This window comes from Equus quagga, chromosome 5 (assembly GCF_021613505.1).
Source record: "Equus quagga isolate Etosha38 chromosome 5, UCLA_HA_Equagga_1.0, whole genome shotgun sequence".
NCBI classification, from domain to species: domain Eukaryota; kingdom Metazoa; phylum Chordata; class Mammalia; order Perissodactyla; family Equidae; genus Equus; species Equus quagga.
Genome location: NC_060271.1, coordinates 64,108,796 through 64,122,169, shown reverse-complemented (window position 1 = coordinate 64,122,169; position 13,374 = coordinate 64,108,796). Strand labels below are relative to the sequence as shown.

Below are 13,374 nucleotides of genomic sequence, written 5' to 3'. Positions count from 1 at the left end.
CCTCTAGTGCCTGGCACAATACAGTGTTCAGGGAATAATATTTGAGTGGTTAAGACTATGCAAATATGAAGAAAACACATCTATTTCATTAAAATTGTTATAATGCTGTGTTTATGCATAGGACATCTCTGAAAGGATCACAAAAAACATGGATAAAAGCGGTTGTAGTCACTGAGGAGTAACATAACAGGCCCAAGGAAGGGATGATAAGGAGACTTTTTACTGAATATAATTTTCACTTATTTTACCATGTAAAGAAATTCTAGTGATTTAAAATTCTGATCATAATAACTTAATCACTGTAATTCCCAAGCCTTGCTGATCCTTCTGTACTAAGAATGAATCTTATTTTCTTTTATAGGCCTTATCTAAAAGCCAAGAATAATTGCCCTAATCCTCCACCTTCTAAATCTGTAAGTAGAAATTAGTCTTTTTAAAAATATCCATTTTGGATGATTAGTAATAAAAGTAATAAAGATGTTAGCAACCTACAGAACTTGTTTTGCAAAGATAATTCTCACAAATTTATAAAAACAATTTGGTTTAGTAAGAGACAATCATTTTTGGAAAAGTACAACATGTTGTAGTTCAGTTTTGTGAACCAAAAGAAAATCCTTAAGTGCACGTTTGTCCTCTTAATAGCTAACATATATTGAATAGTTACTGTGTGTCTGGCACTTTTCTGACCTGCATTAACTCACTGAGTCCTTACGCCCTTATGAGGCAAGTACTATTAGTAGCCCTGTTTTACAGGTGAGGGAACTGAGTCACAGAATGGTTAAGTAAATTCCGAAGATCACGTAGCTATTAAGTGACAGAGCTGAGAGTTTGTGGCCTTAACCACTTTGGTATGCTCCCATGAAGTTAAATAGCTCAGTAGTCATTAAAAGAGAACACCTATGCTGGATCTTCCAAGCTACTTAACAAGAATATGTTTCCTAATCCGTTCAGTTCAGCTAGATTGTAGACAGAATGGTAAAGAATCCTAACATACTTAAGATTTAAATGGGAGAAATTAGCCTTCTGAAAGTGACACAAATTCTTCATTTGCAATAAAATAATCAACAAAAGTCCTACCTTTGATCTTTAAAATCACAGTTTTATCTAAGTTCTAAAGTGTAACTGAAATAATAATGCCCAAAGTGAGACATTTGTGCCAATTTTAATGTTTTAATGATTTAGTCACTAAACACACACAAACGCACATATACGTATATTCATATACACCTCTATGCATAGGCGTGTTTGTCATACATGGACTATATACGTTATGTGTACACATGACATCATTAGACACTGTGGAGGGTAGAAAATGTATATAAGGCAAAATTGGGGCATAATGATGTGAACAGTTGGGAATCATTGGGTTATACTTCTACTTTATGCAGATTGAACTAGTGCAGCATGCAAGTCTTAAAGGAAGAATCTGCTGGAAAAGGCCCTCATTCAGAGTTCCCAGAGGCTTCTCTAAATACTGATAATACTGGTTTCGGTAAATCATCTCTTAAATGAGGTGATTCCTACCTTGTCTGTCTTACACAGTTGTGAAGATAAAAATGAAGTGGGGAAGGCAATATGGAACTTAGGAGAAACTAAAATGACTGCACAAATAATAGTCATCATTACAATTGTATAATGCTTTACAATTTATAAAATGTTTTTTATGCTTAACTGTAATACCTAACATTTGAGTGTTTATTATCATCCAGGTACTGGGCAAGATACTTTGCACACAATACCTCCATTAATATTTAAAACACTCCCTAAGAAGGGTGGCCATATGATTTAATGTCCAGATACCTTTGAGAGTAAAAGGAGATGCTGTTAATTATGTTGGCCAACAAGCATAAATCAAAACTATCCTCTGAAAACTGGAACATTATGGCACCCTTCCTAGAAGGTGGATATCATTATTGTTATTATTATTCCCATTTTATAAATAAGAGGACTGAGGCTCAAAGAGATTAAGTACTTGGCCAAAATGATACATCCAGTAAGGTCAGACCCAGGATTTGAACACAGCTTTTCTGATGTACTCTTCCTGCAGTGTTACTACTCAAAAGAACACACAGAGTTTTTCTTTTTCTGTTCTTATACAGGAGTTTTAGCATATTGAACAAAGATTTGAAAAGATTCCTTAGAGCCAAGCTCTTAAATTTGTGGAGAAACAGTAATATATAATAGGTAAAAACTGCCTAGGTCCAAATCCCAATTCCTTCCTTTTCTAAGTGACTTGGGCAAGATATTTAACTTTTATCTGTAAGATGGAGTAATAGGAGATATCTCATAGAGTTGTTTGAAAGAATTGAGTTGATGCACATTAAAATACATTTAGAAATGTCTGCAGATTAGAATATATGTTCCTCTGGAAGTGCATAAATTATCTCCAACAGGTAGGCATTTTAACAGAATTTTCCGGATCTTCAGCTTTCATATGCGCTTTTGCCTAAAACTGATTTGTTGTAGAATGTGCCTCTCATACAGTTTCTCCTTTCCCACTTCCGTTGGCACTGTCATCCTTCTCCCACCTTCTCCAGCCGTCTTCCGTTCTCTTTTTCTCTGCTTATTTAAAACAAACCACTTAGCCATCCCATCCCTAATCCTAATATGGTACTTTGCCCTGGAATGGAAATACCTCCAAGGTACAAAATCAGGGGACAATTTGAAATACTGGTGTTGAAGTTGAGAAAGCCTTTTACAGTTCAAGTAGCTTCCACTTCTTTGCATTCAACACTGTCATCTGGTAGAACATTAGAAATAAATTTTTGCTGAGAGATCACTATGTGATTTTTTTTTTTTTCTTTTTTTTGCTGAGCAAGATTCGACCTGAGCTAGCATCCACTGCCAATCTTCCTCTTTTTGTATGTGGGCCGCTGCCACAACATGGCCACTATCAGACGAGTGGTGTAAGTCCATGCCCAGGAACCAAACTTGGGCCACTAAAGCAGAGTGCACCCAACTTAACCACTAGGCTACCAGGACTGGCCCACTATGTGATTTTTAGCATCTGCTTCTGGATGAGTTCAAAGAATTGACTGTTACTACTATAACAAAACATTTTCTATTCCAATCTACTTATTAATGTTTTTTTTTTAATTAATGTAACATTGGTTGATAACATTATATAAATTTCAGGTGAGCATCAGTATATTTCTATTTCTGTATAGACTACATTGGGTTCACCACCAAAAGTCTAATTTCCATTCATCACTGTACAGATGTCCCCCTTTACCCTCCCCGAACTTCCCTTCCCCTCTAGTAACCACCAATCTGTTCTCTGTATCTATGTGGTTGTTTTTTTTTATCTTCCACATACAAGTGAAATCATACAGTATTTGTATTTCTCCGTTTGACTTATTTCACTTAGCATAATACTCTCAAGGTCCATCCATGTTCTCACAAATGGCAAGCTTTCATCTTTTTTATGGCTGAGTAGTATTCCATTGTATACCACATCATCTTTATACATTCATCTGTTGATGAGCACTTAGGTTGTTTCCCGGGTATTTGCTTTTGCACATAATGCTGCAATAAACATAGGGGTGCATATATCTTTTTGAATTAGTGTTTTTGTGTTCTTTGGACAAATACCCAGAAGTGGTATGGCTGTATCATATGGTAGTCATATTTTTAACTTTTTGAGGGATCTCCATACTGTGTTCCATCATGGCTACACCAATTTACATTCCCACCAGCAGTATACAAGGGTTCCCTTTTCTCCACATCCTCTCCAACACGTGTTATTTCTTGTCTTTTTAATAATAGCCATTCTGATGGACGCAAGGTGATATGGTTTTGATTTTCATTTCCCTCATAATTAATGATATCAAACATCTTTTCCTGTGTCTGTTGCCATCTGTATATCTTCTTTGGAAAAATGTCTATTCAGATCCTCTATCCATTTTTTAATCAGATTATTTGTGTTGTTGTTGTTGAGTTGTATGAGTTCTTTATACATTTTGGATATTAACCTCTTATCAAATATATGATTTGCAAATATCTTCTCCCAATTGGTAGGTTGTCTTTTTGTTTTGTTGATGGTTGCCTTGCTGCACAGAAGCTTTTTAGTTTTCTGTAGTCCTATTTGTCTATATTTTGTTTCTCTTGCCTGAGAAGATATATCCAATAAGATCCTGCAAGACCGATGTCAAAGAGTATACTGCCTATATTTTCTTCTAGAAGTTTTGTGGTTTCAGGTCTTACATTAAAGTCTATAGTGCATTTTGAATTAATTTTTGTGTATGCTGTAAGATAGTGATGTACTTTCATTCTCTTGCATTTAACTGTCCAGTTTTCCCAACACCATGTATTGAAGAGACTTTCCCTTCTCCATTGTATATTCTTGGCTCCCTTGTTGAAAATTAGCTGTCTGTCAATGTGTGAGTTTATTTCTGGGCTCACAATTCTGTTCCATTGATCTGTGAGTCTGTTTCTGTGCCAGGGTCATGCTGTTTTGATTACTCTAGCTTTGTATTATATTTTGAAGTCAGGGAGTGGGATACCTCCAGCTTTGTTCTTTTTTCTCAGGATTACTTTGGCTATTCAGGGGTCTTTTGTTGTTCAATATCAATTTTAGGATTCTTCTCTCTATTTCCATGGAAAATGTCATTGGGATTTTGATAGAGATTGCCTTGAATCTATAGATGGCTTTAGATAATAATGATATTTTAACTATGTTAAATCTTCCAATCTGTGAGCACAGAACATCTTTCCATTTCTTTGTGTCTTCTTCAATTTCTTTCAACAATGTGTAATAGTTTTCAATGTACAGATCTTTCACCTTCTCAGTTAAATTTATTCCTAAGTGTTTTGTTCTTTTTGTTGCAATTATAAATGGGATTGTATTATTGATTTCTCTTTCTGCTAGTTTTTGTTAGTGTATAGAAACACAACTGATTTTTGTATGTTGATTTTGTACCCTGCAACTTTACTATATTTGTTTCTTATTTCTGATAGTTTTTTTGGTGAATTCTTTAGATTTTCCATATATAAAATCCTGTCATCTGGAATTGCCAACAGTTTTACTACTTTCTTTGCAACTTGGATACCTTTTATTTCTTTTTCTTGCCTAATTGCTTTGGCTAGAACTTCCAGTACTATGTTGAATAAGAGTGGTGAGAGTGGGCTTCTTTGTCTTGTTTCTATTCCTAGAGAAATAGCTTTCCGTTTTTCACCATTGAGTATGATGTTGACTTTCTCCCTCTGCCTTATTTCATTTAGCATAATACCCTCGAGGTCTATCCATATTGTCGCACATGGCAAGATTTCATCTTTTTTTATAGCTGAGTAGTATTCCATTGTGTATATACATCTTTTTATCTCTTCATCCCTTGATGGGCACTTAGGTTGTTTCCAAGTCTTGGTTATTGTGAATAATGCTGCAGTGAAAATAGGGATGCATATACCTTTATGCCTTCGTGTTTTCATATTGTTTGGATAAATACCCAGCAGTGGAATAGCTGGATCAAATGGTACTTCTATTCTTAATTTTTTGAGAAATTTCCATACTGTTTTCCATCATGGGGGCACCAGTTTACATTCCCCACAATCAATGTATGAGAGTTCCCTTTTCTCCACATCCTCTCCAACACTTATTTCTTCTCTTGTTAATTATAGCCATTCTGATAGGCATGAGGTGATATCTCATTGTAGTTTTGATTTGCATTTCCCTAATAATTAGTGATGTTGAACATCTTTATGTGCCTGTTGGCCATCTGTGTATCTTCTTTGGAAAAATGTCTGTTCAAATCTTTTGCCCATTTTTTAATTGGGTTATTTGTTTCTTTGTTGTTGAGATGTATATATTCTTTATATATTTTGGATATTAATCTCTTATCAGATACATAGTTTGCAAATATCTTCTCCCAATTGTTAGGTTGTCGTTTCATTTTGTTGATGGTTTCCTTTGCTGTGCAGAGGCTTTTTAGTTTGATGTAGTTCCATTTTTTCATTTTCTGTTTTGTTTTCCTTGCCTGGTCAGACATGGTATTTGAAAATATGCTGCTGAGACTGATGTCAGAGAGCACACTGCCTATGTTTTCTTCTAGAAGTTTCATGGTTTCGGGTCTTACATTCAAGTCTTTAATCTATTTTGAGTAAATTTTTGTGTATGGTGTAAGATAGTGGTCTGCTTTCATTCTTTTGCATTTAACTATCCAGTTTTCCCATGTATTGAAGAGACTTTTCTTTCTCCATTGTCTGTTCCTGGCTCCCTTGTCAAAAATTAGCTATCCATAAACCCATGTATGGGTTTATTTCTGGGCTCTCGATTCTATTCCATTGATTTGTGTGTCTGTTTTGGGACTAGTACCATGTTGTTTTGATTACTACAGCTTTGTAGTATATTTTGAAATCAAGGATTGTGATACCTCCAACTTTATTCTTTTTTTTCAGGATTCCTTTGGCTGTTTGGGGTCATTTGTTGTTCCATATCAATTTTAGGATTCTTTGATCTATTTCTGTGAAAAATTTTGTTGAAACTTTGATAGGGGATTGCATTGAATCTGTAGATTGCTTTAGGAAGTATGGACATTTTAACTATGTTAATTCTTCCAATACATGAGCATGGAATATCTTTCCATTTCTTTGTGTCTTTTTCAATTTCTTTCAACAATGTTTTATAGTTTTCAAGGTACAGGTCCTTCACCTCTTTGGTTAAATTTATTCCTGGGTATTTTATTCTTTTTGTTGCAATTGCAAATGGGATTGTATTCTTAATTTCTCTTTCTGCTACTTCATGTTAGTGTATGGAAATGCGACTGATTTTTGTATGTTGATTTTGTATCCCACAACTTTACTGTATTCATTTATTATTTCTAATAGTTTCTCATGGATTCTTTAGGGTTTTCTATATATAAAATCATGCCATCTACAAATAGTGACAGTTTCACTTCTTCCTTTCCAATTTGGATCCCTTTTATTTCTTTTTCTTGCAGGCAGAGCCATTGTTCTGACTAGGACTTCCAATTCTATGTTAAACAAGAGTGATGGGAAGTGGGCATCCTTGTCTTGTTCTTGTTCTTAAAGGGATAGCTTTCAGATTTTCTCTGTTGAGAATGATGTTAGCTGTGGGTTTGTCATATATGGCCTTTATTATATTGAGGTGCCTTCCTTCCATACCCATTTTATGTAGAGTTTCTATCATAAATCGATGCTATATCTTGTCAGATGCTTTCTCTGCATCTATTGAGGTGATCATGTGATTTTTTACTCTTCATTTTGTTAATGTGGTGTATCACGTTAATTGATTTGCAGATGTTGAGCCATCCCTGCATCTCTGGAGTAAATGCTACTTGATCACAGTGTATGATCTTTTTAATGTATTGTTGTATTTGACTTACTAATATTTTGATGAGGATTTTGGCATCTATGTTCATCAGCGATATTGGCCCGTAATTTTCTTTTTTTGTCTTGTCCTTGTCTGTTTTTGGTATCAGGGTAATGTTAGCCTCATAACATGAGCTAGAGGCCTCCTTTCCTCTTCAATTTTTTCAAAGAATTTGAGAAGGATAGGTATTAAATCTTCTTTAAATGTTTGGTAGAATTCACCAGAGAAGCCATCTGGTCCTGGACTTTTGTTTTTTGGGAGGTTTTTTATTCCTATTTCAATCTTCTTACTAGTGATCAGTCTATTCAGATTCTCTATTTCTTCTTGATTCAGTTTTGGAAGAATCTTATGATTCTAAGAATTTATCAATTTCTTCTAGGTCATCCAACTTGTTCGTATATAGCTTTTCATAATATACTCTTATAGTCTTTTGTATTTCTGCACTATCCATTGTAGTTTCTCATCTTTCATTTCTGATTTTATTTATTTGAGCTTTCTCTCTTTTTTTCTTAGTGAATCTAGCTAAAAGTTTGTCAATTTTGTTTATCTTGTCAAAGAACAGCTCTTCATTTCATTGATCTTTTCTATTGTCTTTTTAGTCTCTATGTCATTTATTTCCGCTCTGATTTTTATTATTTCCTTCCCTATACTGACTTGAAGCTTTATTTGTTCTTTTTCTTATTTTAGGTGTAATGTTAGGTTGTTTATTTGAGATTTTTCTTGTTTCTTGAGGTGAATCTGTATTACTGTAAACTTTCCTCTTAGTACTGCTTTTGCTGCATCCCATAGATTTTGGTATGTTGTGTTTTCGTTTTCATTTGTCTCCAGGTATTTTTTGACTTCTTCCTTAATTTCTTCATTGATCCAGTAGTTCAGTAGTATGTTGCTTAGTCTCCACACACTTGTGACTTTTCCAGCTTTCTTCTTGTAGTTGATTTCTAGTTTCATATCGTTGTGGTCAGAAAAGATGCTTAATATGATTTCAGTCTTCTTAAATTTATTGCGACTTGTTTTGTTTCCAACCATATGGTCTGTCTTCAAGACTGTTTCATGTGCATTTACAAAGAATGTGTATTTTGCTGCTTTTGGATGGAATGTTCTATATATATATCTATTAAGTCCATTTGGTGTAATGTTTCATTTAAGGCCACTGTTTCCATGTTGACTCCCCGTCTGGACTGTCTATCCATTGATGTAAGTGGGGTATTAAAGTCCTCTACTATTATTGTGTTACTGTCAATTTCTCCCTTTTGGTCTGTTAATAATTGCTTTATGTACTTTGGTGCTCCTATGTTAGGTGCATATATATTAATAAATATGTCTTATTGCTGGCCTATCCCTTTTAACATTTTAGAATCTCTGTCTTTGTCTATTATTATCTTTTTTGGCTTGAAGTCTATTTTGTCTGATGTAAGTATGGCTACACCTGCTTTCTTTTGGTTGCTGTTTCTTGGAGTATCCTCGTGCATCCCTTCACTTTATGCCTAGGTTTATCTTTAGAGCTGAGATGAATCTCCTGGAGGCAGCATATTGTTGGGTCTTATTTTTTAATCCATCCAGTCATTCTGTTTCTTTTGATTGGTGAATTCAGTCCATTTACATTTAGGATAATTATTGATATATGAGGACTTAATACTGCCAGTTATGTTTAGTTTTCCGGTTGCTCTGTATGTCCATTGTTTCTTTTTCCTTTTGTTTCTGCCTGCCATTTCAGTTTAGTGATTTTCTGTGATGTTTTTCTCAGTTTCCCCTTTTTTTATATTTCTCATCTCTGCTCTGAATTTTTGATTTGTAGTTACCATGACGTTTGTATAAAAGGTCTCATAGATAAGATAGTCCTTTTTCTGCTCATAGCATCTTATCTTCATTTCCCTATGGAAGTTCTGTCCTTTTCCTCTTCCCCTTCTGTATTTTTGTTGTCACAAATTATCCCTTTTCAATTATGAGTTTTTTTACCAAATTGCAATGGTTATAGTTGTTGTTAATGCTTCTTTTCTCTTTAGCCTTTGTGTTATGCTTAAGTGTCTACTAACCTATTCTAATATAGAGTTGCAATTTTCTGATTCTTTCCGTTTATCACCTTACTCAAAGTTTTGTCTACCTTTGTCTTTTGTTTCAGGTAGGAGAGTCCTTTTCAACATTTCTTGTAAGACAGATCTAGTGATGATGAACTCTCTCAGCTTTTGTTTGTCTGAGAAAGCCTATATTTCTCCTTCATGTCTGAAAGATAACTTTGCTGGTTAGAGTATTCTTGGCTGATGCTTTTTATCTTTCAGTACTTTGAATATATCATCCCACTCTCTGCTGACCTGCAGAGCTTCTTCTGGTGGCTTAATGGGCTTCTAGGTTATTGGTTTTTATGCCTTGACTCCCTTTAATACACGTTTTTGTCATTGACTTTTGACAGTTTTATTGTCATGTATCTTGGAGAAGATCTTTTTGCAATTGAGATAATTGGGTGTTCTGTTAGCTTCATGGATTTGTATACCCAGTTCCTTCCCCTGAAGTTCTCCGCTATTATTTCTTTACATAAGCTCTCTGCTCCCTTTCTCTTCTCTTGCTGGGATACCTGTTATTGTTATGTTACCCTTTCTAAGGGAGTCAGATAATTCTCATAGCATTTCTACATTTCGTAAAAATCTTAGTTCTCTCTCCTCTTCTACCTTCATCATTTCTAGGTTTCTAACTTCAAGCTCGCTAATTCTGTCTTCCATATGGTCTGCTCTATTTCCAGTGCTTTCTAATACATACTTCATCTCATTTATTGATTTTTCAGCTCCAGAGTTTCTGTTTGGTTCTTTTTCAGAGTTTCAATCTCTTTAGTAAAGTATTCTTTCCGTTCGTTGATTTTATTCCTGAACTCATTGAACTGCCTTTTCTGAGTTTTCTTGTAACTCATTGAATTTCTTTGTGACAGCTGTTTTGAATTCTTTATCAGTTAGATCACAATCTTCCATGACTTTATGTTTAGTTTCTGGAGAATTGTTATTTTCTTTTTGTGATGCTGTGTTTTGGCTTTTTGTGATACTTGTTGAGTAATTCCTCTACTGGTGTATTTGTCATAGCAAACACTTTTCTTATTTAGGTACAGCTTTGTTTGTTTTGATTTAAACTTTTCAACCAGTTGGAGATTAGAGGCCTTTCTTTTGTTTTTCAGTAGGTGGCACTATAGTGCTAGTTTTTGGTTTCTCTTACCCAAGCTGCTTCTCGTTATATTTCAGGATTGACAAGTTCCACCCTCCACCACCTCTCTTCAGAGTGTTGCTAGTACTCTCGTTGCAACCTGCAACTCTGGGAGTTACTGATGCCTTGCTGTTACCACTGCAGTTGCTAGCTTCACCACCAGGGATACAGGGATGGCTGATGCTTCTGTTGCTTCTGGGATCACCTGGGTCAGAAACTCTGCTAACCTGGTTGAGGGAGGGAACCATGTTTGCAGGGTACCACCTCTGCTAGCGTCCATTACCTTATGACCAGAGGCACCACTACAGTTGGGATGTCAGAGTCGTGTGTGCATCTCCACTGCTGCTATCAGGCTCTGAGTCCTGGCCAGGGGTCCAGGATCATGGGGTTCTGCCTCCACTGCTGCTTTGCTCCCTGTGACCACAGGTGCCACCACAGTCGTACACACGCCTCTGCTGCTGCCCATCAGGTTCTCTGGGGCTAGGGGAGGCTGGGTCAGGGTCCTGGGCACTGCCTCTGCTGTTCCTCCGTTTTGCCTCCTTTATGTGTTCCAATCCAACCACCTTCATGCATACCAATGTGTGTATCTCTCTGGCATCCTGGTGTTTTAGGCAATTTAGCCTTCATTGGCTTATGGCTGTTTTTACTTACTATAGATTGAAGGAGAGAGACAAAGGGAACCTCTTATGCCGCCACGATGGTGTCTCATAGTGTTTTTATTTAAAAAGAAAATGAATATGGCTGGCCCTGTGGCCGAGTGGTTAAGTTTGCGCACTCCACTGCAGGCGGCCCAGTGTTTCGTTGGTTTGAATCCTGGGCACGGACATGGCACTGCTCATCAAATCACACTGAGGCAGCGTCCCACATGCCACAACTAGAAGGACCCACAATGAAGAATATACAACTGTGTACTGGGGGGCTTTGGGGAGAAAAAGGAAAAAATAAAATCTTAAAAAAAAAAAAAGAAAATGAATAAAGTGTATGCAGACCTCAAATCTTAAAAGGTATAAAATTTCTTATCAATAAAAAATATAGGGTCTCCCAATGAATACATGAACTAATTGTGAGGGGTAAGCTCCAACCAACTCATTAAGAGATATATTTCCATTTCTTTATGGAAAAAATTTTACTTTTTATGTTTAATAATTATTCATCAAAATTGCTAACATTTATCTTCTTTTGCTGAATTATTTATAATTATAGTAAATACAAATTACGTCATATCATGATTTCTTTTCAGTATGTATCTTTTGTATTAGAGCTCTTCAGGGGCAGATGTCATCTCCTTTCACCTTTGTATCCCCTTAGAGTCAGCACAGTACCTAGTATACATTTAGTGAATCTCTCTTGGTTTAAACCTAGTCATTTCCTTTGTGAATTCTCACCCTTCTCTGGCTTCATATGTACAGAATGAAGTGACCAAATTCAGTTTGAATCAATTGATCCATCAGTTCTGGGGTGAGTTGTCAGAGACCGGGAGTGAGAGACTGAAGTGCTAGCTCCACGCCTGCCTCTAACACCCTGCCTAACTTTGGGCAGTTTTCTTTCCTTCTCAAATGGAGGGGCTCAACTTAATGATCTCTAAAATCTCTTTCAGCTCCACAGGTCTGTATTTGCATATTTATGGCAGGCTATTCCACTAGCTTAATGATTCTTCTGAGTCCAGTTTTTCTCTTTCAATTAAGTGCTTGAAACTGCGTGATCAGTTCTACCACCTACAATAAGCTAGTAAGGTCAGGCTGATCTAAAATAAAGATATAAAAACTATACAAGGGAGAAGATATTTACAAATCATATATATGATAAGGGCATACTATCCAGGATATATAAACAACTCTCAGAACTCAATGATTAAAAGACAGCTATCCCAATGTTGAAATAGATAAAGGATCTGAATGGACATGTCTCCAAAGAAGATCTACAAAGGGCCAATAAGGACATGAAAAGATGTTGAACATCATTAGCCATCGGGGAAATGCAAATAAAAACCACAGCGAGATACTACTTCACACCCTTTAGGATGGTGATAATCAAAAAGACAGATAATAAGTGTTGAGGAGGATGTGAAGAATTTAGAACCCTTCTCTATTCTGGTGGGGATGTAAAATGGGTCAGCCACTTTGGAAAACAGCAATTCCTCAAAAATTAAACATAGAGTTACCATATGACCCAGGAATTCCACTCCTAGGTATATACCCAAAAGAACTGAAAATAGATGCTCACACAAAAACTTATAACAAATGTTCATAGCAACATTATTCATAATAGGCAAAAAGTGAAAGCAACCCAAGTGTCCATCAATTGATGAATGATACCAAAATGTGGTGTATCCATACAATGGAATATTTATTCGGCCATAAAAAGTAACGAAGTACCTAAGTAGGGACAAGGAGTATATGGGAACTCTCTGTACTTTCCTCTCAGTTTTGCTTTGAACCTAAAACTGCTCTAAAAAATAAAGTTTATTAATTAAAAAATAGGGGCTGGCTCCGTGGCCGAGTAGTTAAGTTTGCGCGCTCCGCTGCAGGCAACCCAGTGTTTCGTTGGTTCGAATCCTGGGCACGGACATGACACTGCTCATCAAACCACGCTGAGGCAGCGTCCCACATGCCACAACCAGAAAGACCCACAACAAAGAATATACAGCTATGTACCGGGGGGCTTTGGGGAGAAAAAGGAAAAAATAAAATTAAAAAATCTTTAAAAATAAATAAATAAATAAAAATAAAAAATAAAGTAATGAAGTACTGATACATGCAACAACGTGAGTGAATCTTGAGAACATTATGCTAAGTGAAAGACACCAGACACAAAAGGCCACATATTGTATGATTCCATGTATGTGAAGTGTCCAGAATAGACAA

The 13,374-nt window shown here is 35.9% G+C and overlaps 1 protein-coding gene across 2 annotated transcripts in view; it reads left to right on the top strand.

The window, feature by feature from the left end:
• Positions 1-13,374, top strand: part of CKAP2L (cytoskeleton associated protein 2 like) — a 37,358-nt gene that overhangs the window by 2,842 nt on the left and 21,142 nt on the right. For both annotated transcript variants that reach the window (XM_046663017.1, XM_046663018.1), the window contains exon 3: positions 362-413. In XM_046663017.1, coding sequence (XP_046518973.1) covers positions 362-413 — 52 coding nt within the window. The remainder of the gene's footprint in view (positions 1-361; positions 414-13,374) is intronic.